At 33.5% G+C, this 27,658-nt stretch overlaps 1 protein-coding gene across 4 annotated transcripts in view; it reads left to right on the top strand.

The window, feature by feature from the left end:
• Positions 1-25,787, top strand: part of LOC143244860 (CD9 antigen-like) — a 62,691-nt gene extending 36,904 nt beyond the window's left edge. For all 4 annotated transcript variants that reach the window (XM_076490299.1, XM_076490306.1, XM_076490285.1 and 1 more), the window contains exons 2-8: positions 261-362; positions 3,146-3,355; positions 4,008-4,082; positions 5,555-5,653; positions 11,431-11,640; positions 14,734-14,817; positions 23,227-25,787. In XM_076490299.1, coding sequence (XP_076346414.1) covers positions 297-362; positions 3,146-3,355; positions 4,008-4,082; positions 5,555-5,653; positions 11,431-11,640; positions 14,734-14,817; positions 23,227-23,271 — 789 coding nt within the window. In that variant the 5' untranslated portion in view covers positions 261-296 and the 3' untranslated portion in view covers positions 23,272-25,787. The remainder of the gene's footprint in view (positions 1-260; positions 363-3,145; positions 3,356-4,007; positions 4,083-5,554; positions 5,654-11,430; positions 11,641-14,733; positions 14,818-23,226) is intronic.
• Positions 25,788-27,658: the final 1,871 nt, after the last annotated feature.

The following is a 27,658-nucleotide window of genomic DNA, read 5'->3' as shown; positions in this document are numbered from 1 at the left end:
TATGTAGAATGTAATCGTGTTCTCGTGTTACTTTATAGATGAATGGGTAGGTGATAACTCGAAAGAAATTATACATTCCGTTTATCCTGAAATCTAGACTTGAACTGAAAACTTGAAAATGTACATTACCGTGGTAAATTGTTTCTTTTGTAGTATGATAGTACAGTACTATCATTTACGCTTGAAGACGTTTTATGTAACATGTAGCGTGAAAAATAGGTGAATAGTAAATCTAATATCAATGTGTATTATACAAATAGGTTCGAAGTTGCACATCGCACTTCAACTATTACAAGATGGCGTTGGGCTGTGGAGCGAAATGTGCTAAAGGTGTCCTTATAGCATTCAATTTGATATTCTGGGTAAGTCTATGTTTGGTCAATATTCTTATTTTACATAAATTTTGAGTTTAACATTTTGTCTCATGCTTTTGTTTTGTACTGTTGTTTTAAAAAATAGACAATAAAAATTATAATATAAAACATTCAGCAATTTGTGTAACTATTAATTTATATTAATTTATTAGAAAATAGTTGACCTTTGACATAGAGCTCCGCATTCTCCATCACGTTAGTGTTTGTTTATTTTTATTTAGATATCGCTATACGTGTATTATAATGTATTGTTATTACCTACCCTTTACGACGCGTAAATCCCCGTCACACCAAACATACTCGCTCTTTCAGCCGTGGGGTCGTTATAATGTGACGTTCAATCCCACTATTCGTTAAAAAAGAGTAGCCTAAGAATTGGCGGTGGGTGGTGATGACGAGCTTCCTTCCCTTTAGTCTTACACTGCTAAATTAGGGACGGATAGTTCAGATAGCACTTGTGTAGCTTTACGCGAAATTCCAAACCAAACCAAACGACGCGTAAAGACAACTTAGCTTGATACATACACTGCTGGCCAAAATCTTAAGGCCAATGAACATAAAAAAATATGCATTTTGTTTTGCGTTGTTAAGATGACAATAAGAAAAGGGAAAACAAAAATAAAAAACATTTTTAGCATTTAATAGGGAAAATATGAACACTATGAAATTAGCCTAAATACCAGCTACTCAAAAGTTTAAGACCATACTGAAACGAAGCGTTAATCGTTAAACACGTAACGGAATTTAGTCATTTGTATTCAAGTATTAGCGTTGTCAACATCTCCCCCTGACACCTCCTGTGTTACTTTGGGTAAAAACATGGCAAAGGCTTAAAAGTTGACAGAGTTTGAACGTGGCAGAATTGTCGAGCTGCAAAAGCAAGATCTCTCTCAACGTGCCATCACTGGTGAGATTGGACGTAGTAAAACTGCTGTTGCAAACTTCTTAAAAGACCCTGAGGGATACGGAATGAGAATTTCAAGTGGTCGGCCCAAGAAAATTTCGCCAGCGTTGAGCAGGAGGATTCGACGGGTTGTCCGGCAAGACACCAGCCGATTGTCGAACCAGATTAAGGCCCTTATGGACGCAGAATGCAGCTCAAGAAGAATAAGACGGCATCTGCAAGAGAAAGGCTTTAAAAACCGTAAACGTCTTCAAAGGCCACGCCTCCTTTCACAGCACGAAACATCTCGGTTAAACATTAAAAATATTAGAAAATGTTTCTAAACTCTTAAAATTCACCTTTTACAAATTAAGAACAAATAATCCCACCAGTCTCTTCAGATGTTTCAGTCGTGTACGTATTTGGATATTGGGAAATTAACATTTCATATATATTAAGTTTCCAGGTTTATTACGAATCGTGCACTTTATGCGATAGTATTTATGAACTAATGTAATGTTACATAATGTTTATTAAATAAGAATAAAGCAGAGTACAGTTAAAAACTAAATATAACATTCAGTTTAAAATGGAAATATTTTTAATCCGTCAAAGTGTTAAAATATGTCATTTATTTTGACTGAATAAACATTGTAATATCTATTATCCTTACAATACAAATTCGTTACAGTACTAAAACTCGTACATTTTGGGGTTTGCAATAATAATTGCCGTATTTAACATCATGTTTCTTTCCTTCAAACCTAACACAAACCTTTCCATCATTATTTTCTTTTTTGTCTTCTACACATTTTCGTTCTTTGTTTTCCTTGTTAAACTCGTTTTGCAGCAGTTGGTGAGTTCGATACTTTGAATGTTATCATCAACATCTACTCAAAGCAGAGCTAATAACTAAAAATTAGCTCACAAATGAATATATGTAATTTATTACTTAGTTCTTGGCTGAGGTTACTAGAATGCATTGATTCATCATTTGAGTACCTTTATTTACCGTTAGCGATATATTCGGCCATAATCCCAAAAATATCTCACAAAATCGGCCAGTTTAAGAGATTTGTATTAGTCTAAATTTCTATAAGAAAGTACTATTGCAAAATAATATGCCGAAATACCGTTATCACAATCAAGTTAACTGCAGATGTTCTTGTTTCGTGTTCCTCTCATGTTGTCCACTATGGGTTAAAATCAGAGGCGTGTACAAATAACATTTCAAATCTGTATTTTGTCTGCCACAAATCGCTGCTCAAGAAACCTTTTGTTCAATTTCAAAATCACCACATCATTATAAGTAAACCTTTATACAATGTTTTCTAAACATTCTAACAAATAATGCAACCTACTTAAATGGTTTCGACAATGTAACTTTAAAGTAGCTTAAACATTTAAGAAATATTACAATGGCAGGCGTTACTGTTTAGTTATAGAATCTTATGAAGGAAGTATACAGATACTGCTTTAAAAAAGTTAATGTTTTATGAAAACAAATTAGATGTTGTTGTTGTTTTGAATTAAGCACAAAGCTACACAATGAGCTATCTGTGCTCTGCCCACCACGGGTATCGAAACCCGGTTTTTAGCATTGTAAGTCCACAGACATACCGCTGAGGCACTGGGGAACCAAATTAGATGAATAACAAAATCATGTAAAATGTATTAAAATATGATGGTCTAATTAACATAGCCCAGATAAATGGAATAAAAAAAAAAAATTAAACTACTGTGAACCGTCTAACACAATTAATCCAACTTTAATTATAATTTACAAACCTGAGAAAGTAATTTAATTAAGCCTATAACATGAAGAAAGAAAATAACTTTCTAGTGGTCCTACAGCACTAATATTTATTACGCATCTATTTTCTAACAGCTCTCCGGGGCTGCCATGCTGGGTACTGGTATATATTTTCTGGTCGACACAGACAAAGTTACACTATATCGCCTGTTCTACACTGACGGTAGTTACGCTTTAATACACTACCTGGCCTATGCTTTGATTGGAGTTGGGGGACTTGTGTTTGTCGTCGGTTTCTTCGGATGTTGTGGAGCCGTTAGAGAGAGCAAGTGTATGCTAGTTACGGTAAGATTGAATCTTTAGTTTCCCTGTTCAAACGACATTACGTTATCACTTACCAACAAACCGAAACAATAAAGTGTGTGTTTGCGACATCCTTTCAATACACAGACCGAAAATTGAAAATTCAGAGGTGACATTGTCAGTGTTAATCTGTGACATATCAATAGGTTGAAACAAAGACTAAAGTTCCTGTCTCTTATATTCTTCTGACACCAGAAAGTTATGATTTTTATATTACTAAGACACTTTTATCAATATGCTTGGTTGTTACTTCACGTATCTTTACAAGACGTACATGACAAGTTATATTAACTATTCTAAGAGATTTCATATTTTGAGAACCCTCGCCCATCAGTTTTATTGACAGTTAAATAGTTTGTGTGTGAGAGAGGGTGGGATGATAAAACCAAAGAGAGTCCCCTAACCTTTAACATTTAAACTAAAACATTGATTGTTAAATGAAATCACTTTAAAAGGTAATTATAATTATTGAACTTTTGATTTTTTAAGTTGTATATATTAAAGTTGTCGGTTAATAAAGTAGGTACAGTGAAGTTCAATGTAGTGTTAAAACTAAACTTAACATCAAAACCTTGTTATTTTTAATGAACTCTTAACAGAAGCATCTTTTAATGATATATTACTGGTTTTCTAGTACTTCATTTTCCTCTTCCTTATTCTTGGGTGCGAGACTGCAGTAGGAATTCTGGCAGTTATATTCCAAGACAAGGTAAGACATCTCTGTTTAACAAACTGGGTTACCTACTACAAAAGTCAGCACCTTGAATTTCCATTTAGTTTGGAACGAAACGTCCAAAACGTCAAATAAATAAAATGGAGTTGGCAGAAATCTATAAAAGAGGGGTGATACTTTTAGAAGAAAAATGAAATGAATGGTGAAACCATAAGTGGGGATCCATATTGGTGTGCCCCCTTTGAGAAATTCTGTAAAATAAATTATACACAAATCAGAGGTGCGATTTCTTTCGTATTTTTTTGTGGTTTACTGTTTTGGAAGAAACAATAAAATGGCAGAAAGATTTGTAAACGTGAATATTGTACAGGTATACGTGTTCCGAAATTTTATTAATCGAATTATTATCAATTCTAAAGCATGCCGAATCATTTATTGTATAGCAAGTTATATTATTATCATATGTACCAAGTTCCTATGAAACAAAATGATTCTAGGAATAAGAAATAGCGTAAACTGTGTAAAAGCCTAAATATGATTATCACATATCTAGAAATCTAAGAAAACACAACTTATCCAAGGCAGTCTCTCCTTGTTTTTCTTACTAATAAATAGATACTAAACTAGAATAAACGACAAAACGTATGTTTATAAGTGGGGTCTGTTCCTCCATTCTCTATACCCAGGAAAACGAGATATGGCATCGATAACGCTAGAAATAAAACACTTATTTTAAGGTATCGATTTATACAATGTGAAATAGTTAGTACTGTGAATATGATTAGAAATAAAAACAATATACTTATTGTTATTAAAGTAGATATCACACGAGTAATATTTCATGTTTCTCTGTTGTGTTCAAATGAGTAAAATTATTTCTGTTATTATTGGTAAAACAGTGAATATATGTGCCTGTAATTTACAATTCAATGTTCAGTAGAACTGTCAAACTTATTATAAACTCTGAACAACAATCAATTAAACTTATATTATGCATCTTGCATACTTACGTCATTTTTGATAAAATATTCATAATTGTTTTTTCTCATAAATATTTATATTATTGGTCTTAAAAATCGTTATTGTTTCCAAAGCTTCCTATTTGCGCAACACATCTGAAAAGTTATAACTTGAATGCAGAGCTTATAACACCTTGTTTTCACCATAATTTAGTTTGTGTAGATTTGCTTCTAACCACAAAACAAGCATAAGGAACGAATTAAAATGCATGCTGAGTTTCATACAGATTTGAACTAATCACATTATTAAACTAATCGCATTAGTCCCTATGAAAGATAATTAGAACCTAGAAATCTACTAAAACTTTGTCTAAACGAGAACACATGAAATACAAAACCAACGGATCGATCTCAGCATGTTCTTTCATTCTCAGTCTTTAATTATATACGATTCACCAGTCCTCAGTATTTTAGTAAAAATCTTTTAGGCTTTTAATCAGCTTAACCATAATTTTGGTTTGGTTAAGTTTACCTTTGAAAACACTTTAGGTAATCAAAACATTGGAAGAAAATGTGTCGTCAAAACTGAAGAATAAATATGGACTAGATGAAACTATAACAGAATCCATAGACCTGGCTCAAGCAAAGGTGGGTGTCTTTCAGTATCAATAAACGTATTGGATTGTACAGTTAAATACTAATGGGATTTAATATAACCATTCTTTGATAAATTTTGTAGACAGAACATTCATGGTGAAATTTGGTTGAATTTGATAGAAACACAAGTACAGAGAACATACATCCAAAAATCTTCCGCCTTTGTCTTCAAGTCCTGACGAAAGGACCTAGACTTTTAAAGTGTTGTCCTCAGCACTTGTGTTTCAATACAACGGACAGTTGCCGTCTATTTAAACAAGTTTCATCATAATGCAATAAATCTGTAACTTACAACAAACTGGAATGGTTATTTTAAAACGCAATCCAACTTGAATGTAAAATCTATATGTAAAAAAAAATGTTTCAACAATAATTTAATTAATTTTGTTTAACTAATGCTTATCATGTTCTAACATTTTTGGAAACAGATTTCCTTTGATGTTTCCAGACAACACTAAATGTTGACTGATTTTGGCTTCTGTTGTTAACCAGATGGGTTAAAGCGTGTGACTCGTAATCTGAGAGTCGCGGGTTCGAGCCCCCGTCGCACCAAACATGCTCGTCTTTTCAGCCGTGGGAGCGTTATAATGTTGCGGTCATTCCCACTATTTGTTGGTAAAAGAGTAGACCAAGAGTTAGCGGTGGGAGGTGATGACTAGCTGTCTTCCCTCTACTGTTACATTGTTAAATTAGGGATAGCTAGAGCAGATAGCACACGTATAGCTTTGCGCGAAATTCAAAAACAAACAAAACAAAGCTTCTGATGTAATATATATTATGTTTGTTTAGAAGCAGATATATACATTAAGTGAGAATAGTTTATCGTCAAAGTAAGCAACTTACATAAATCGGGGCTAAAATTTAGCTAAATACTAAATGCAACAAATTTAATAAACCGCACTGACTAGGAATATACTGCGCCATAAAACAAACTTATAATGAATCACAAAGAAAATGAATATAAGATTTAAAGATTTAAAGATAGAGTTAACTACCTTCTGTAAGGTACAAATTCTGCTAGTAAAATACGGTTAAATCCAAACTGATCAAACGTGATGGACTTACCTCTTCAGACAACAGCTTAGAAATTTAATTATGTAGAACAGCACACTATAAAATTTAAAATGAATTCAATTCGCTGATAAAAGAATTAACACATAAATAAATTTATGCTTGGAATCACTTCGTGTATAATATTTTTACTGAACCTTTACTTAGGTTTTAAGGTTTGTATCATACGAGTTCTGTGTTTAATGATTCGTGGAAGTTTCTGATGATTGGATAAAAGGAAAATATTTACTGTCCAATAAATGAGCTTTTTGTGAGTTACTATAATTAAGTAAACTATCAAATGACAGGAAGAACAATAAAAAAAGACAAATGTTATTTAAACCTAATCGTACAATTAACTGCTTCACATCTAAAATGAAATAGGCTGTGGATTACAGATAACAATGATTTGATTTTAAATAAAACCTGACAGCTTATCACATCATGTGTTATGCTTTAATTTCAATATATTTACGAGCTTCTGCATGTGTTGTTAGCCCAAGATGTTACAAACTTGTTTGTGTGGGTCTTATTTGTAACAAAATAAGGTTCATCATTCTCCTGAAAGATAGTATGTATTTGGAAACAGATACGAAATAACTTTTTCAACGATTATTAAAATGAGGCAGTCTTTTTCCTTGTTCTCTAGAATATGTATTTTTGTCATCTTTGCAACTTTCAGTGAGATTGTATATACGTGTTAAAGATTTCTTTTTTTGCCAAACGTGAAGCTGAAAAAAAGATCTATAACATAAAGGTCTAATGCAGTCTTTGATTGGCCGTACGCCCTCTTCTGTAAACTTCGGTTTCACATATTTAAGACTTATCAACACAGTTTGGATCAACAAATCAAAGAAATACTATTAAGTCTCCTGTAATGGTGATATGTATATAACATCTAGAAAGTTTTCAATCCGTTTTACTTCACCATAAATATTTTTGTAAAATTATTTTTTTCAGCTTTAGTTTGAAATCAAGACTTTTATTTGAGATTTTTCTTGAATTTTTATTTAACATTAATGGTTTGGTTTGATTTGAATTTCGCGCAAAGCTACTTGAGGACTATCTGTGCTAGCCGTTCCTAATTTAGCGGTATGAGGCTAGACGGAAGACAGCCAGTCATCACCACCCACAGCCAACTCTTGGGCTTCTCTTTTATCAACGAATAGTGGGATTGACCGTCACATTATAACGCCACCGTAGCTGAAAGGGTGAGCATGTTTGGTGTGACGGGGATTTGAACCCGCGACTCTTGGATTACGTATCGAGTGCCTTGAGCACCTGGCCATCCCGGGCCATCAATCTTAATGAAACTCCCAGTGAACCAATGATTGTTTGTTTGTTTTGGAATTTCGCACAAAGCTACTCGAGGGCTATCTGTGCTAGCCGTCCCTAATTTAGCAGTGTAAGACTAGAGGGAAGGCAGCTAATCATCACCACCCACCGCCAACTCTTGGGTTAACATTATAACGCCCCCACGGCTGAAAGGGCGAGCATTTTTGGCGCGACCGGGATGCGAACCCGCGACCCTCAGATTACGAGTCGCACGCCTCAACACGCTTAGCCATGCCGTGAACCAATGATACGTTTATAGACATACACGCTAAAATCTGGGTTTCGATTCTTTGCGATGAATAGAACGTAGATAGTCTAAAATGTAGCTTGGCGCTAAAAACAACAGCTGCTTTTAATGGACGTGGCCGGAACCCGTTTATAGCATGGCCTGGGTTTCGATTCTTTGCGATGAATAGAACGAAGATAGTCTAAAATGTAGCTTTGCGCTAAAACAACAATCTGAGGGTCATGGGCGTGTTCGCATCCCGGTCGCGGGTTCGCATCCCGGTCGCCAAACATCAGCCGTGGGGGCATAATAATGTGACGGTCAATCCCACTATTTGTTGGCAAAAGAGTAGCCCAAGAGTTGGAGGTGGGTGGTGATGACTAGCTGCCTTCCCTCTAGTCTTACACTGCTAAATTAAGGACGGCTAGCACAGATAGCCCTCGAGTAGCTTTGTGCGAAAATCGAAAAAAATTAATGGACGCATACTAAGAGTACGTTTCAAATCTTTACAAAATGAAATGCTAGATTCACGTTGTAGCCTTAAACCAAAAAAAAACAAAAAAACTTTATATCATGTGACTACTTTCCCATTTCCTTTCTTTATATATACTTAGAAGATTTCTAAGCTTCCGTGGAACTAGTTTATCAAATTATATAAATTATTATCTGCTCATTTGCTCTAATTACTAACAATGGTTAGGTTCTGTGATTTGTTTCCTTTCTTTATGAATACTTAGAGAACGTGTAAACTTTCGTGAAACCAATTTATTAAATTACATAAGTTATTATTTACTTAGTTGTTCTAACATTACTAAAAATAGTGTATGCATACCTTATTTGTTTTTATCAATTACAATGGCTTAGGTTGTTGGGATTTTTCTTTTGAATTTCGCGCAAAGCTACACGAAAACTGTCTGCGCTAGCCGTCCCTAATTTAACGGTGTAAGACTAGAGAAAAGGCAGCTAGTCATCACCACACACCGCTAACTCTTGGGCCACTTTTTTACAAACGAATATTGGGATTGACCATCACATTATAACGCCCCCACGGCTGAAAGGGCTTTGGTGCGACCGGAATTTGAACCCGCGACCCTCGGATTACGAGTCGAACACCTTAACGCACTTGGTCATGCCGGGCCAAAATTGGAAAAAGACTGTAATATCTAATTTGGCCTAAGGGTTTTGAGAATATAACTAATGTTGTTGTTTTAACATAAAGCTATACAATGGGCTGTCGGAGTCGTGCTCACAGAAAAGAATCCGTGAACTTACCGCTGAACCACCAGGAAACGCAACTAGTGGAACATGGATTGACTGAATAGAACTAACACTAAATACTTGTAAAAGCACACAATCGCTTGAAATCCAACTTTTACTCACTGTCTTTGAAACTTAAATTTAATGTCACTGAAATATGTTAGATTTCTTTCTTTCTGTTTTTGTTACTGAGAGACGCAGAACTTACAACACAGTGATAGTTGAACTCTCTACAATAAGCCTAATAAAGCATCTTTAAAACTCAATTATATCTTTACATATTACTGTATATATTTATTACATATTTTTTCGCTGTACCTTGTGCTCTCAGTACTGCTATTGTTTGTTATTGTTGAACAGAGACGTAGATTTTTTACACCCGTTGGGGTGCTGATTTTTGCAACCACTTACGTGGACTGTTCAATTTGCAAATTGGTAATTTCTGATTACGTAAACCTGAAAGCTGTAAACATGCAGTCACAGAGTAATCTTATTGCACGATACTTGCATGTATACTTAGGCTTACTGACTGATACTTACGAACTATCGCTTAGATCGAAAAGCTTAGAAGCATGCCTATATTAAAGATGTACATTTCGGCTACTGAAAAAGCCTACATCTAGGCCTAATTATGTAATTCAATTGGTAAGAACACGAGAATCACAAGAACAAACACACAATTTGTAGGCCTGTGATGCAATAAAACAATTCAACAGACCAAACTGTAGGGGGGGATGATTGTATGCACCATACCCCCACCTAAAATGAAGGGGGATGTATACCCCCATCCCTCCAGGATCTACGCGCCTGTTGTTGAAATGTGTATAGAAAATTACCAGGAGATTATAGTTTATCAAAAGGTTCGGTACCTTTGGGTTCTTTGCTCAAGGTACACTGACAAACTAAAGACTTACTTCCGAAGTGTGTTTTGGTTTTAGAAGTATTGACATCATATAAAACAGGTTACAATTACTAATACATATGTATTTCTTATTAACTGTATCGTATTTCATACATGGTTAATTTATTTGTGAGAATTACGCAAAACTGCTAAAACATAACATTGTAAGTTTTGTTTGTTTGCTGTTAAGCGCATACAAAATTGTATAGAAACAAGATTTTTGGCAATATGTGGCCTCAAACTTACCACTTAGCAAAGGGAAGGGTCCATTTTGAGGTGCATCAAACCAGTTATTACTTCAAATTATGACAAATATTAAGTAGGATATGATACCTTTGTTATAAGTATAATCAATTTGAGCAGCTAACGTTCGTTACTTTGCACCATAATTTTAATTTAGGAAGAAACAGATTTAATCTTTAAAACACTACACCCAAGTTTGTCCTAGATTTCTGTAAAAGTAAAATATAAATTTAGAATAGAATAGACGCTCTAGAATTGTGTATAACCTAATCATCATCATACAACAATGAAATTATTCTTTATATGATATTGGAAAAACCTTTTCATTATGCGATATTCAACTCCTAGCTTCGCTAAATCTTTACCCATGTGTATGTAGATCTGCAATAGGGGTCACTATTTTCTCGTTTTGCCTCCATCTCCCGTCACGGAGAACTTTTTTTTTCATTCTCAGGGTGTAGATATGACGTCATGAATACATCACAGGCGAATCTAATGCACTGGCGCCGTGGGTAATCAGCTAGTTAGTTTTTCAAAACATGTTTAAAGAAATTAGTAACTTCTTTTGTCACTTCAAGATTGAAGATCCTCACGTGCACGATCGATTAGAATTCTTACAGAAAAGTAGATTTAAATATTATTTTTTCATTAAAACTATCTACTGCTTCCTTTATAGCTATAACATTATATTATTTTGATATTTTCCTAATATGTGAATGCTGAATAATATGTTTTCTTGTATTTCTTTCACGAAAGTTTGATTGTTGCGGTGTCAAAAAAGCCTTGGATTACGATAAAAGTAAATGGAAGCTTGACAACCTCGGCCAGGACGACAACGTCAGCAAGACTTGTTGTGTCTTGAAGAATCGCGACGACGACGATGCTTTCAAGAATCCCATACCTTTAAACGGAACTTTGTGTCAATCCCAAGATTCAAAGCAAAACATGAATTTCCGTCATCAGAAGGTATAAATGTGTAGAATGAATATTAATTTTTATTATATGTAAATTCCAAAAAATTACGTCATACATTATTCCTGACAAAATATCTGCTCAGCTGCAACACACCATTTGTATTAAAACGTTTTTAATATTATCTGATGATAATTACAACTAAACTTAAAGAGATTATAGATTTTCACCAACATGTAATATTTTTCTTTGTGTTTGGCTAATATGAAACAAACAGATCTTTAAACGAAGTTAATAATTTTCGCATGTTTTACAAACCCTTCTTTCACGTTTCAAAAGATCTATAGGTGGAACCAGGGAACATATTAAAGGTCATGTACATCTGTAGATAGAAACAAAATCAAAAAGTAGCAGTTGCCTCAAGAGATATAAAAAACATTTAAAAAATAACACAGAGAACCTCACACATAAAAACATATTCAGGTTATAATAAAACAGAGAACCTCACACAAAAACACATATTCAGGTTATAATAAAAGAGAGAACCTCACACATAAAAACATATTCAGGTTATAAACGAGATTGAAAAAAAAAAGATCCTTATTTGTTCCTTTCTAAGCACAACGCTACACAGTAATCTATTTGTGCTGTGTCCATCACATTTATAAAAAACATAAACATTGCTATGTGTATATAACATAATAACGTTAATGCTTATTTTTGAAACTTCATTTTTAGCTGTTTTATCATTCCGATTGCTCGAAATGTTCATTACTCTTGTGCACATAATGCTTGTCCATAATTAATAATATTCAAAAATCTCAGAGCTTGTGCTTTCAAAGTTAATTATTGAAAATATTTACAGTGTATTAACTAATTTAAAAATGTAACTGTTTAACTTAATTCGAACTTAATATTCCAAACATTCTGCACGATCAAAGCCTATTTTATGTTCACAAATTGTCGTTGATCTATTACTTCGCCATCGAGAAGCTTTGAACACCATATAATACATGTTCTAGAGATATCTTAAGGCTCAAAGATGTCCGAGCTTAAATCAGATTAATTTGGAACGAATCTACTGTTAGATAACAAACTCAGCTGGAAATGATGAAACAGTTACAATGGTTAACTGCCCACTCTTCAAGATTTAATATTAATTAGGTTTTCACAGCTCAAACAGACGGTTGGCTAATAGATAGGGGTGGGTAAAATCAAATAAATGAAAGTAGTTGTGCCAAAAGATGTTGGGCTGATCTTTCTTTAATTAGAAAACTTCACTTCCGAAAGACTGTTTTATAGACTCTTAGCCTCCCATCTGGGCAGAGCACAGATAGCCCATTGTGTAACTTTGTGCTTAATTCAAAACAAACATTCTCATATAATGTGAAGCTTTTTTTTCTACACTGTATTTACGTTGCTCAATAACTCATAGAGAACTATCACACATTCGCCCGTGCCATTTACGTCGTTTAAAATTCTTAACAAGACTTCGATTATTAGCTGAAAGACTATAGTCCTTGTTACAATGGTTAAATACTATGTTTATCTTTAAAAACGTCATAAAAACAACAATAATACAAATATTTCAATATAAACCAAAAATAGCATTCAAATAATACTTAAGACTCTGTAACTTTTTCTACAAGATCATGATCATAACTGAAAAATACTTATTTTATATCGAAAACATTTTTTCTGAGAACGTGTAATGAGGTTGTGACCCATATAAAAAAGATTTGTATAGTAATATACTCCATTGTTTTTTAATTAACAATATTTTATATTCGTATATTTATTATTGATAAAACTTGAAAACTAATCATTGTGTTTCACAAAATCTCAGGCTTAATAATGCGCTGGACTGAACTGAATAATATATACATACACCAGCTGGCCACTCTGTTAGACATCCAAATTATGTCAAGTTTGATTATCTTTGGCTTAATTAATATGTTAAACCTACTCTACAAAATAATAGAAGGCCTATTATTCACTTGTATTTAGTTTTCTCACGGAATATAGCCTGTAAATGATGCGCATATGTCAGTAGAGAATGACAAATTTTCAGTTAATACAACGATTAGTGTTTCTGCTGGTCAAATAAAATGACAAAATCTATGTTCATTCTATATGAATAAATTCAAACAATATTAATGCATTGCATTGTTTCATTATTGTTTTAGAAAAGGGTAGGCCCAACATCTACCGAAATAACATTTCTTACACCATTATACCACCTTAAGCAGCTTGCTCTTGTAGGATAGCAAAAGTCAGACTTCTTCTGCACGTTTTTAATAATTTTATTTTATTCTACAATCAGCGTAGAAAAACATCCAGTGCGACTAATTACATTACATCACTTGCTTCAAATGATTTGTTGTCTGAAGTTTGCCTTCCAAGAATCCGAGAATTCGTGCTTTCTATTTCCTGTTTTAATCTTAAATGAGTAGTTTTGTTTGCCAATTTTACACAAAGTTACTCAAGAACTATCTACATTAACTGTCCTTAATTTTGAAGTGGCAGAATTTTGTTATTTTATTTTTTGGTGGTAAAGGAGTGCAACCTATGGAACCTCAAATCCACAGTCGGGCACGTTAAGCACTGGGCTCTCAGAGTGGATTTTGGTACCATGCAATAATCTTTGTAACATGTTTGAATGATACGGTTGAAAATAGTCAAATTCGCTTCAGTTGTAAAATGTCGGTTAGTAGATATAAAGACTGGTATCTGTTGTATTTTACAAACATATCCAGTTGTCTCTTCTTTCAGTCAGCCAACAACAGTTGGCAGCCACAATTTTCCTAGTGACAGACGTAGCCCCTTTCAATTGGTGCTGTGAACAGAAAAAAACTGTGAAGGATAAATAATTTTATTAAAGACACTATTTCTAGGCGAGTATCCGCTATCATTCGCTTCGTCTTATAGACTCACCATTTATATGGCTCAAATAATTACCTAATGCGTCACATGAACTGTCTACTTTATCTATGCAAATAAATGGAGTGTTTCACAAATGTGTGGTGAAAGATTAGGATCTTATAAAGAGGCCGTTCAACGTATCTTATAGCTTATTTTGAATTGAAACAAGACCGAATGTTTTATATCAAATACCTCTGAATGTCTCAACATGTCTTTCTATTTCAGGGATGCTTGATAAAGTTAGAGGAATTTATCCGTTCGGAGAGTACGGTGTTGTTGGGTATTGGATGTGGAATAGCAGGATTAGAGGTACGTTGATGTATATGATCAGTATGGGTGCAACTGAAAGTCTTAATAATTGAACAGTTTATATTATGATAAAGTTCTTTGTTTTGTCACATGTTTACTTTCTTCCCTCAGTTTTCGTCCAGCCCATAAGTTTCTTAATAGTTTTTATTGCATTTTGATTGGTTCCAAATTCCTTACAAGGAAAAAGTTTCCACACTATAATCCATACTAAACACACGATCGTATATTTATTATAATAGATTCTTCTTTCTTTTTTTAAGATCAAAGTATCTTTGAACTAGTTTTAAGCAGGCCTGTAATCCCTTTAAAACGTTTGTAATATCTTTCAACCAATCAGAGAAGACGTTTCATACAGTACTATATTTTAAGGAAGTCTATTATCCACTCAGGAGATTTATTGGTCAATACTTTTCTCACATCTCTCAACCACTCAAAGAAGACATTTTTTCTTATTCAATTTTTAACAGATTTGTAATCAGCTCAGGTCTTTGTATTTTTTCATCATGGCTCTGGATCTCTCAGAGAAAACGTTTTCTATTCCATAATAAATAAGATCCTATCATACTTTGAGTAGGTCTAGAATTCACTTTTAAATAATTTACTAAGTGACCATTTATTCAATAATTTTGTTAAATTAAAAGACCTTCGAATGACATTCAATTCTTACATTTTCCAAACTTATGTTTACTAGTCAGGCTTAGAAGTATAAAAGAGAACTATTCGTACCACCACTTTGTAACTTTGTTTTTATTACTAATATGTATATTACGTTTACATGCTAATCAATTTAAACCATTTTTAAATATATGAGGCTGTAAAACTGTTAAGTGTTTCGAGGAATTTCTTTTGACGTTCTTTATCTCCTTGGATACAGTCTTTCATAATAATTCGAAAAGAAATTGTTCCTTTATAATTTGTTTACAGTTTAAAAAGCAATAAATGATAATGAACTGAGAGACTGTCACACTTTTTTCATTTGAGATTAAACTTTTTTGTAGATTATAAAATATGGAAATGATTTTGTACATTTTCAAGTTTTTATTTTCTTTTAATAATATACATTACTCTACTTTGAATAGTAATTCCGTAAAAAAATGCTTTTCTTCACTAGTGGGTGAAATTATTACAAACAAATAGCAAAAATATTCTTGTCTTACAGTCATTTTGTCAGTTTTATTTAAGTTTTTTTCAGTACAAAGGTGAACAAAACCATCAGTTTTGTGCCTACCGCATGGATAAAATCCCACATTTTAGCATTATAAATTCTCAAACCACAGGAGACGTAAAAGTTACTGCCAAGAGTTGTCACATTAAAATACATAAGCTCGCCTTGCAATGGATAAGAGTTAAGCTTAAAATATTACGCGCAAGAAATCCGATTTTGATATCCTTGTTTGTTTGTTTGTTTTGGAATTTCGCACAAAGCTACTCGAGGGCTATCTGTCCCTAATTTAGCAGTGTAAGACTAGAGGGAAGGCAGCTAGTCATCACCACCCACCGCCAACTCTTAGGCTACTCTTTTACCAACGAAAAGTGGGATTGACTGTCACATTATAACGCCCCCACGGCTGGGAGGGCCAACATGTTTGGCGCGACTCGGGCGCGAACCCGCGACCCTCAGATTACGAAGCACACGCCTTAACGCGCTAGGCCATGCCAGGCCCTCGATATCCTTGATGGACCCGGTGCAATGAGCTCATTGTGTAGCTTTGCTTTTAAATACCAGTAATCAAACAAATGCATAGGTAAAAAAAAAAAAAACACATACGACGACTTACAGTTTCGAGCAAAAGAGTAGTTTTTGGAATATTCATATTTTGTTCAACGTTAGTATTCGAATTCCGGATTTTAACGTTATGAATCCAAACATTTTCCCTGACCCAGCTGGTGGCTGCAGAAGTTTCACTCTCATCATTGTATTTTGCATTTTCTCATATTTCAAACATCATTTATAACATCTAATAAAATCCTTAATTACTAACACAAATACATTATCTTCCTACAGTATTTGTATTAGAACAGTTTTCATATTTTGCTAACATGGGTGCACTTTGACACAGTACCTTATAATAATTGTTTTCAAACATTAATTAAGTTGTCTCTCTCACATATCGATCTGGCATTGTCTGGCAGTCAGGGTGCTATATTTTCAATTTTCAGGTCAAGGGATCGAAGTCGGGCTGTGATAATTGGCAGTAGGTGCTGTTGCCGGTTGCATCCCCCTGCTTCTGATGTTGTTAACTACAATTAGGAACAACATCATGTTGCATTAGTAGCTTTTCCATAAATAAAACAAGCACATTTTCAAGTACCACAAATGCACTACTTTAAAATAGTCAAGAAAGCATTACATAAATCATGTCTACCACATATCTCGTATTGATATTTTTAATTTCATACATGCTTAAGAGGGTTGTGAAAACAATGTTGCCTTGTCAACAACCTTACAGGACCAGAATTTTCGGAGAGTGCATGAACGATCAGACCTTGGCAGACTATCTTCAAAAGACTGTTTATTTGTCTTTTTTCTAAGTTAATCCCAAAGCAACACAATGGGCATGAAAACCCGTATTCTAGCGTTGTAAATTTACAGACAAGCCGCTGTGCCACTGATGGGGGGGTTCTAAAGATAGCACTCACAAAACCTTGAGCTTAATATTTTGGAAAAATCTAACTTTTGTTTCATTTTTTAGCTGAAGACCAATTTATGTTAGTACATTGTAAGAAGCTGCATCATATGTCTTGATTTCTGTTTGCATTCACCAAGAGTTTGTTTGTGATTTGCATGAAATATAACTTCCAGTAAAATCGAATAAAAAAGACTTAAATTTTAGTTATGTAAAGTAGCTTTAGATAATTATCAGCACACACACACACACACATATATATATATATATATATCTTTCACGAAATTTAAAAATCATCACAATGCTCTTATTTGGAGATGTGTTAGGTTGTCCAGAAATAAATGTCGTTTTTGAACTGCAAAGTTTGGGAAAATATAAACTAGTGTGGTAAAATATGCTTTAACTAAAGTAAGCACCATTTGCTTCAACACACTTTTGTAACGATACTGGTTATGTCCCTGCTGCAGAAATCAGAGTTTTTATGGTCAATGAACTCCCTGAAGCTTCTTCTGCAGCTGTTTGATTTTGAAAGCGTTTATTGTTCAGAAAGTTGTCAAAGTGCTTGAAAAAATGAAAATATGTATGGAAAAAGTCTGAGGAATAAGGTGGATCAGGCAAAACCTCGATTCCCAATTCGTTTAATTTTTTGAGACCTGTCATCCTTGACAGGTCTCATAACGCCAATTTTATTGATTTTCAGTCAACTCATGTGGACCCAACATATCCAATGTTTTCGTCTTTCCAATTGTACTTAGGTGGTTGGCAATGCTTGATTTGTTTATGCCTAGCTTTTCTGAAAGCTCGCGTACTGTTGTGCGAGGGTCTGTCTCAACTGTTTCCCTTAATGTGTTTTCATCTAAGGATGGCTTCCTTCCACGACCTTCATGGTCTTCAAGATTTTCATCTCCATGTCGAAACCTTTGAAATCAACTCTAAGCTGTACGTTTGATAATTGATCCATGGCCGAATGCCTAGTTGATGTTCCGTGTAATTTCGGTAGCTTTTCGTCCAAGTTTGTGGTCGTAGAGAAAAATCAGACGAAAGTCCTTTTTGTCCATGCTGCCTTGGGGGTTGCAAAACTTACTCTGAGTAGAGTTAAAACAGTAGACAATTAAGACACCTTGTAAGCGACAAACGTTGGATTAAACCAACCAACCAACAACAGTAACTCAACATTCATCTTCTAATGTCATTATGAGAATTCCGACATTTATTTCTGGACAACCTAATACATAACTATGCTTTACATATTTTCCTATATCAAGTTTCAAGATATTATAATCTATGTTTTCTAAAGTTACGTAAAAATCAATTGCACATTTGCAAACTGAACATACTATTCAAAATTGATTTTTTTTATCACAAAACATAGAAAAAATGAAATTTGGTCATCGACCTTTGTTAATATATATCCATACATTTTGATGTGTTAAGGACTTAAGAAAACCTTAAGGCTATTAACGTAACTTGAATTTTCTTAGTCCCATAGGTGTCCCACCAAGTATGGAGATTGATTTAGCAAGCATAATCAAATTTTTTAACTTCAAAGATACGAGGAAGCTTGTATTTAGATCGGCTAAGTTTTCAAAACTCAGTTTGGGGCAAAAAGTGTTGTTTCTTTTAAATAGAAAATGAAAATATTTCTCGATCGTTATGTGGTCGCACAAATCAGCTGAGCAGATGCTCCCACAACAAGAGACAGATCGTTCACTCGAGTACCAACCTAATGAGTTTCTGAGATAAAGAACTACGTGACCCAAGTGTTCCCTAAAATAAACCTAGACGGAGTAAATATATTTGATCAAACGTCAAAAAATCATTCCACAGTTTGGGAAAATGTAATGATCAAATCAGGGCAGAATGGAAAAGTTTTTGCCAGTGTATACAATTATACACTGGAAACACCCTAATTTAAAATGAAGTTTGCGCCAGTAATAACTTTACCTGTTTGTCAATAAGAAGAACTGAATGTCAAGGTGTGGCTAAAATATTTGGTTTGTTTTGAATTTCTCGCAAAGTTACACGAGGACTATTTGCGCTAGCCATCCCTAATTTAGAAGTGTAAGACTAGAGGGAAGGCAAGTAGTCATCACCATCCACCGCCACCTCTTAGGCTACTCTTTTAACAACGAATAGTGGGATTGAGTGTCACGTTATAACGCCCTCACGGTTAAAAGAGCAAGCATATTTGGTGTGACGTGGATTCGAACTCGCGACCCCAAATGTACAGGCGAGTGCCTTAACCACCTGGCCATGCCGGACCCAGGCTAAGAGAAACTTTGACTTTTTAGAAACAGTCATTTGGTTGAAACCACATCCACGTAACGTTGATGATCCGTTTACTACAGAATAATAAATTTGACCCAATGTCTCGTTGCTTGGCATAGCGTGCATAAGACGATTAATAAACTTATGTAAATATCTGATACATATTTTCTTTAATTATTTTATTAGAATAATTTCTCCATTACGAAACTATGGTAGTTAATAAATTTCCCAAGCATTTTGGTTATAAACAAATAATTTATATGTTTTTCAGTCTAAATTAACAAAAATATGCATAATTGAACTCAAGACAACACTCGTATATATATCCTAAACACTTCATTTACTTTACTGTTTGACATTTTATGCATATGGGCAGTGGATTTAAAAGGTTGTTAACGTATTAGCAGAGGTACCGTATTTGGAAAGCATGACCAAAGTGCATGTAAGAGAGATATTCTTTATATTCGTCATGTATATCTTATACAGAGCTACATAGCCTTAAATCAAATAGTTCATATTTTGATTACTGATATTTGAATATTGTGGTAGAAAATTATTGTTTAAATTTTAAAATTTTCTTATAGCATTACTTGTGTACTGTATTTAGCTCTACCTGCAACCGTTTTTAGATAAAATACTCCACAATGATATAAAACTTTACGGTATATTTATTTTCAACTTTCTCTGAAACTATGTTATTTTAACATGACATTCTGTTATTCTAATATGTTTAAACCTTTTTAGAAACTACATAACTGTGCTGTTATAGTAATATAGTAACTGTTTAAAGGTGAAAGTTGACAAAGGACTTGAAACCAATGAGCCTAAGATTTGTGGTGAAAATCATGTTAACTGCAAATGTTTTGTTTTGCCCTTACATACCTCTTAGTTTGTAAGTATTGGGTTTAAAATTAGAATAGTGCAAAAACAGCATTTAAATTTATCTTTTCATTTTGGATCCACAGTGGACAGACTATCTGTATTTAACGTGAATTTTATAACAAATCTTAGACCTATTGGTTTCTTGTGCTTGGAGAGCATTCGAGGTTTAAACTGTAATTATTATTGTTATTTTTAGATTTTTCTGAAACTGTGTTATTGAAGCTGCAGTATTATTACTACGTAGACACATAATGGGTTATTTGCACTCTGTCCACAGTGAAGAATCTAATCACAGGTTTAGTTTATAATTTCGTAAACTTACTGCTGACCAATTAGAGGGATGTACTGTTGCAATGTAACAGATGCTGCTATTCTGTATGTTTATTTCCAGATTGTAATATGATAGATATATTGTTTGGTTACGTCTTTATGAAATTGTATTATTGTAAAATTGCATTTATTGTTCTTCTGTTTTGTGGTAATATCAACCTGTCTTTAGTTTTATTGTAAAACGTATCATTGTAATATAACCACGAGTTATTATATTTCAGATGTCTTTGTGTTGGTCGAATATGATTATTCACTGCTCTTTCTTAAATCATAGTAAATGATATTATTTTAATGGAGCCATTTAATGGTATTTATACAGCTTTGCTTTATAAAAGCAAACCATTTCTTGAGGGTAAAATGTTGTTTTCTTGTGTGTGCGTGTTTTTCTCAGCTCTCGTTATGGTAATACAGACTTGGCCCAAATGTTTGCATGGTGCTCTATATTGATGATATTGTCAACATACATGGAGTAATTATTGAGTAAATGCCCGCGTAGTGACAGAGAAGGTAATATATGACCGGACAAACATGCAGAGTTGTTATTCTGATCAATGTAAGTTGTTTTGAGCATTTGTTCTCAAAAAATACATACACACCTGTTTTCTATAAAAGGGCGTACTTGGGGTACAATTTTTCTTGAAAGAGATTATTGTTTTTTTCAAACAGTTTCTCTGTACTTGGTACAGAGTCATGCCTCGTCACACACCAGAAGTTATAGGGCGTCAAATTGCTCACTGTCCATAAATGGTATAAAGTAAACAGATATCACCAGAACAGTAGAGTATCCTCAATGTACCGTATCCAGATTCTTGAAACCTCATCGGATTACAGGAAACTTTGTTCCAGAAAAGTCTGCTGGTAGATGCCGAAAACTGTTGCCCGAGATGACTATTACAATAATAAATTAAAAACAACCTGTCATATTTACACAGTTAAAAATTTTATTGAAGCTGTGCGACTTCCACTTTAAAATGAAACTCTACGTGTACAAGCTTCGACGTGACCTACATCATCTTCAGAATTGTTTACAAGACATACTTTATATTTTTACTTACGTCACATTACTTTACTATTATTTGTATATTTCCATCTTTTGATCAGGTTAACACGTCAAGATGGAAAGAAGTCTTGAAACACCTTACGACAGAAATAGCATAAACACATTCATTCCATGGTATCGACAAATATGAGACTAGCCAGAAAAGGCTGTTTTGCAAGAAGGTCTAAATGTAAACTGATATTTATCAAAATTAACCGTCAACGCTGAGCTATTTGTACTAGACAGCATCCCAACTTACAGTTCATACATTGACGACATGTCATCTTTTCAGATGAGTCCTGTTTTTGGCTTGCTAAAGTTAGTGGTAGAATTACAGTTCTTTGCTTTCCTGAAGAACAGATGAAGGAGGACTGTCTTTTCCACATGAAACATACAGGAGATGGTGCAGTACATGTTTGGGCAGCTATTTATCATTTTGGAAAAACTGCTTTTCATATCATATTCTCCAGCAAAGCATCACTATCGCCTTCTATAGTTGTAACATGGAGACGGTTTTTGACATATACTAGAAAAAGGTTTGGAAATAGCTTTATGCTCTCGGATGAAAATGTCACTGCCTACCGTGTGCATATTGTATACGATTACCTCGACCAAGAGGACATTACAAGATTGCTATGACTAACAAAGTCTCCAGATTGTAATCCCATTGGGGACTTTTAGGCAGTAGTGAGCCGGAAAATTGTTAACCACGACCCTAAACTAGCTATTGTAGCAAAACTGCAGCACCCTCTAGTGACAAATTGAAATGAAATCACGGTGGGTTACATCAGTAACATCATCAAAAGTATGCCACATCGTCTTGTGGAGGTTATTAAACTACGAGGAGAACCAACCAAGTACCAAATGTTTAATATGAACTGATATAAGGTTAAAAACACCGTTTAAAGTAACTTGATGTTATATTTTGCCATTCTATATATTTAGGTACAGTTTCGTTGTGTTAGATGAAATCCTGAGTTACACAACTTTCTTCGGGTATCTGATAAAGTTACTTACCGTCCTAATAAGTCGTTCATGTTGTAACTAAAATTATGTATGTTGTAGATGTTTAATTTAACATGTTTTCCCATGCTGACAGTGGTGAGAATTTTTGTATTCCATTTTAATAATAATAATCTTAGTTATTATAAAATATGCAAATATTTTTGTCAAGACTGTGTTTGCTTGTATAGTTGCTTCTTTTTCTAGTTCTGTCTAAAACAAAATAAACCAAAGCTAAAGTTTTCATGTTCTTTTCATTAGATATTCGGAATGGTCTTCGCCATTTGTTTGTGCAAAGAAATCTGAGCATTGCCATCCATCAAGAAACGTGCATCTGGATAAATGATTGAAATCTGAATATTGTTTTGCGTGAGAAGACTGAGAATTTTAAAATCTAAATCTGGAAATACTGGAGACGTAAAGGTTAAGTCGACACATAACCAAACTTGTAAGGTTTTCTTTATGGCATCCTACTGGTTCATATGATTTGTTCAGATAAAGCCGGATGACCGATTAAAATCCTGAAACAAGTAATAATAATAACAACACTTGACAGGAGTTTATAGCTATGGTATTTATGTAAGACGCCATCTTATGACATTATATAGTGAATTTACAACAAGAAATGTAGCTATGTCATAGTGTGGCGTGACACCATACTTTCTTTTAAACTAGTTTGACTTTTACGTGTTGGTGTTAGTTAAATTAAAAGATTGGGATAAGTATACAAGTTAATTCAGTAGCTAATACTAGTTTGCTAGTAATTCTACTGTATAGTTTGAAGAGTTAACTTAACTAGATGTGTCGTAATAATTATTAAATGAAACTTTAAACACTAAAATTTTTCGTTTTGTTTTATTGGTTTGCAAAGTACACCAAACTTTATGCTATGTGTCCAGCGATGTCTAACCGTACAATATTTGTATTCAGAAAGTTCACCAAGGTTTTGTCAAACTAAAAAAAAATGAAACAAGTAAAATCTAGATATTCTTTTAATGACCAGAAATTATTGTTCATGTTATACTCTCTCAAAATTTAAACGAATGTGAGGATTTTACTGAAACTAATTAAAAACCAAAATTGCTAATTTTACATGTAAAATTTTGTATAGTCGTCTGTTGTCAGCGGTAGCCTTTTATCTGTACAGAAAGGTGCAGATATTCATACAATATTGCATCTTACTCATCTTCTTAACATAAACTTAATGTATATTTCAAACTGGGAAACTGTTTTACAAGAAACATGAAATACTGAGGAGTATATTAATTAATTAATATTAATTCTTCTTAACATAACTTTGTGTAAAATGAATTAAAATTTCTCATCCTTTTATCGACTTTTCCTGGTCCCTTATGAAAGTAAATATGTTTTTCCAATAGTTAGTAGAGGACGTGTCCTGTTGTCAAACTCCTCGTTAATTTGAATTCATTACTTGAAGAATGTGTGTTTGTGTGTTTTTCTTATAGCAAAGCCACATAGGGCTATCTGTTGAGCCCACCGAGGTGAATCGAACCCCTGATTTTAGCGTTGTAAATCCGGAGACATACCGCTGTACTAGCGGTGGGCTACTTGAAGAAAATATGATATTAAAATTATTAATAATCAGTTATGAGTCAATATTTATGAACTGCTTTAAAATTTCGTGAAATATTTGAGTTTTCAATCGTGAGATTTTAAGGCAGTTTAGAAATATTGACTCATAACTGACTCAGTAAAATTTGAACAAATATTACGAATTTTAGTAATTTATTTAATTTTTTTCAATATTCTAGAATATCATATTTAATTTGCATTATTCTTAATTACAATATTTACAATTAACTTTTACATTTAAAATATATGCGAAAAATCTGTAATATTTATCTTCTTGGTATGTTAGAGACACTTAGCAAAAGCACATAATTGGCTGAGCTTAACGCAATTTATATTTCAATTTTTGTTCTGTAGATAATTACTAAATGCATAGAATTAGACATGAGTAAAAGTTATGTTATTGCCTCATGTGTAATTAATATAGCACGAATACTTGCTTCAAACAAATTAAATAAAACGATATGTTTTCATATAAAAAGTAGATTAGATTTATGATATAACTTGTTCTTAACGTTTAGTCCATTAACTGTCACTGTGCTTCTCTTCCTTTCAGAAAACTTATTGTAGTAAATATTCTACGTTTAAAAAACAGGAAAGAACAGTTGCTTTTTTCGTCCGATTTTATTTAGATTTACCATATTTAAAATAAAAAATAAACCAAATACCTTACTGTTCTTGATTATACTTTTCCGAACAGTTGTTGGTGTGCGTTTTATACCTTAAGAAGTTTCGAATCATCACTTGAAAGCGCAAAGAGAGTGTGTTGTTTGTCTTAAATTATGAAATATAGCAAATAACGACTTCTGATGTGAAAATTACAAATAAATTAAATAGGAAAGTATAATAATCCCATTAATTAAAATAATATATTCTACTTATTTTAATCACTGACAAATGGTTAATAGCATTTCTCAAGTTATTTTTATATACTTTTAATAACAGTTGACTAAGACAATTTATGAGAAAAAGGGAGATATACTAGATTATTTATTAAAGTCTGAGATATTTTAAAGATAACTCTCTCTTACAGTATGAATGTCCCATGAGTCGTAATGAAATATCTATTTCAAAATATGTGTAATGTTGTTTTAATTTTCTGTTGATACATTAATTTTTCTCACAATTGTTAGTGAATATTGGGTGGTAATTAATGTGCCAAGTTCTATATGGCAATCAGTTATGGTATGTTTCTAAAATGTAAGCTCTCATTAAAAAGTTGACTTTTAAAAATTCCTTGTTATACTTATTTATTTACAGTGGTCTGTCATTCCATATTGTTTCAAACCTTCTCATTGGCTATCATAAAACATCGATAATACTATAACACACGAGCTTATCTTATAATTAGTTGTTGTTGTTGTTTTTAATATGGGGAATAAATCTTCTAGTAAATCGCTTAGCTTTCATAACAATAAACTTACCTGTATCATTCCTCACATCAAAGTAGTACTCAAAACAGACAAGTTATCTTGTTCAACATAATGATTGGATTTAAAGATATTTTGGCTCAATGAGCACAAAAATTTATGCTTGCAATGTCTACTTATCGTACAGTTATAATTTTATATGAATCAATATGAGATATATTAAGAGGCATTATTTTCAGTCTCAACATTATAGAACATAAAATGTGAATCAAGATGTAAAAACATGCAATGCGTTTTGACTTCTAAGTTTTCTTCTTCACAGAATAAAATAAACTGAACAAAATGTAAGTGTTTGTTTGAATTTCACCCAAAGATACACGAGATCTAACTGTGCTAGTCGTCCCTAATTTAGAGGTAATAGCCTGGAGGGAAGGTAACTATTCATTACCACCCATCGCTGTCTCTTGGTTTAGGCTTTTACCAACGAGCAATTTGATTGATCGCCACATTATAATGCACTCACGATTGGAAAGGAGATCATGTTTAATGAGATGGGAATTCGAACCCACAACCTACAGGTTCGCTAGTCGAGTGTCCCCAACCACCTGACTGTACCAAATCTGAAACAAGTGGTTTGCTAGTCGAGTGTCCCCAACCACCTGACTGTACCAAATCTGAAACAAGTGAATATGTTTTCAATTATATTTCTATTTACTTAATAACAATATTCCACAGTTTCTCAACGGTAAGTTTAAGGACTTATAACGCTAAAAACTGGATTTCAATACCTATGCTGGGTGCAGCATAGATATCTCGTTGTGTACCTTTAAATCTAATAACAAGCAAACAGAAATGTAGGATTGGGGAAAAAATACATACAAGAGGTTTTATACAAAAAGAAAGCTACAAATTATTGATTTTTCAACTAACCTATCATTAAGATTTTTTAAACATGAAACTTCTGTCACCATTGACTCTGCCAAGACAAAAAAATACATGTATTTCTTGAAAATGTTATACGCTATAAAGAGCTTCAAACCAAATTATGATTCTGTTTGACTAAACATTTACTTCAAAATTGCAATGTTTCGTTCATTTTCACTTTTTAATTTTTAATTTGGCCAGGTGGGTTAAAGCGTTAGACTCGTAACCTGAGGGTCGCGGGTTCGAATCCCCGTCTCGCCAAACATGCTCACCCTTTCAGCCGTGGGGGCGTTATAATGTAACGGTCAATCTCCCTATCCGTTGGTAAAAGAGTAGCCCAAGAGTTGGCGGTGGATGGTGATGACTAGTTGCCTTCTCTCTAGTCTTACACTGCTAAATTAGGGACGGCTAGCACAGATAGCTCTCTTGTAGCTTTGCGCGAAATTCCAAAGCAAATAATTTTTAATTATATAAAGTCACGGTGTGGTGGTATATACCAAAAAAATAATTTGACATTGTTTAGCTTTTATAGCTAGTGTTACGTCACCAAAACTTCATAGCGTTTAAACAACAGCCCCTTCGACACAAAGTAGTCATAAATTTTGATCACGTAAGTTTGTTTAGAACAATGAGTTAGAGTTTATAAGACTTAATGGTATTGTAAAAAAATAAGGAATCTGAATCAACCTCAGCAAGAAGGGTCACTTACATAAAAGTAAACAACACGTTATACATCAGTCGTGATAAGCAAAATGCAGCGTCTTGTAACAGTTGAGAATCCACGAATGCTTAGACTGTGGCAAAAGCCT

Source organism: Tachypleus tridentatus, chromosome 1 (genome assembly GCF_004210375.1).
Source record: "Tachypleus tridentatus isolate NWPU-2018 chromosome 1, ASM421037v1, whole genome shotgun sequence".
Taxonomy (NCBI): domain Eukaryota; kingdom Metazoa; phylum Arthropoda; class Merostomata; order Xiphosura; family Limulidae; genus Tachypleus; species Tachypleus tridentatus.
This window is presented reverse-complemented; position numbering and strand designations above follow the sequence as displayed.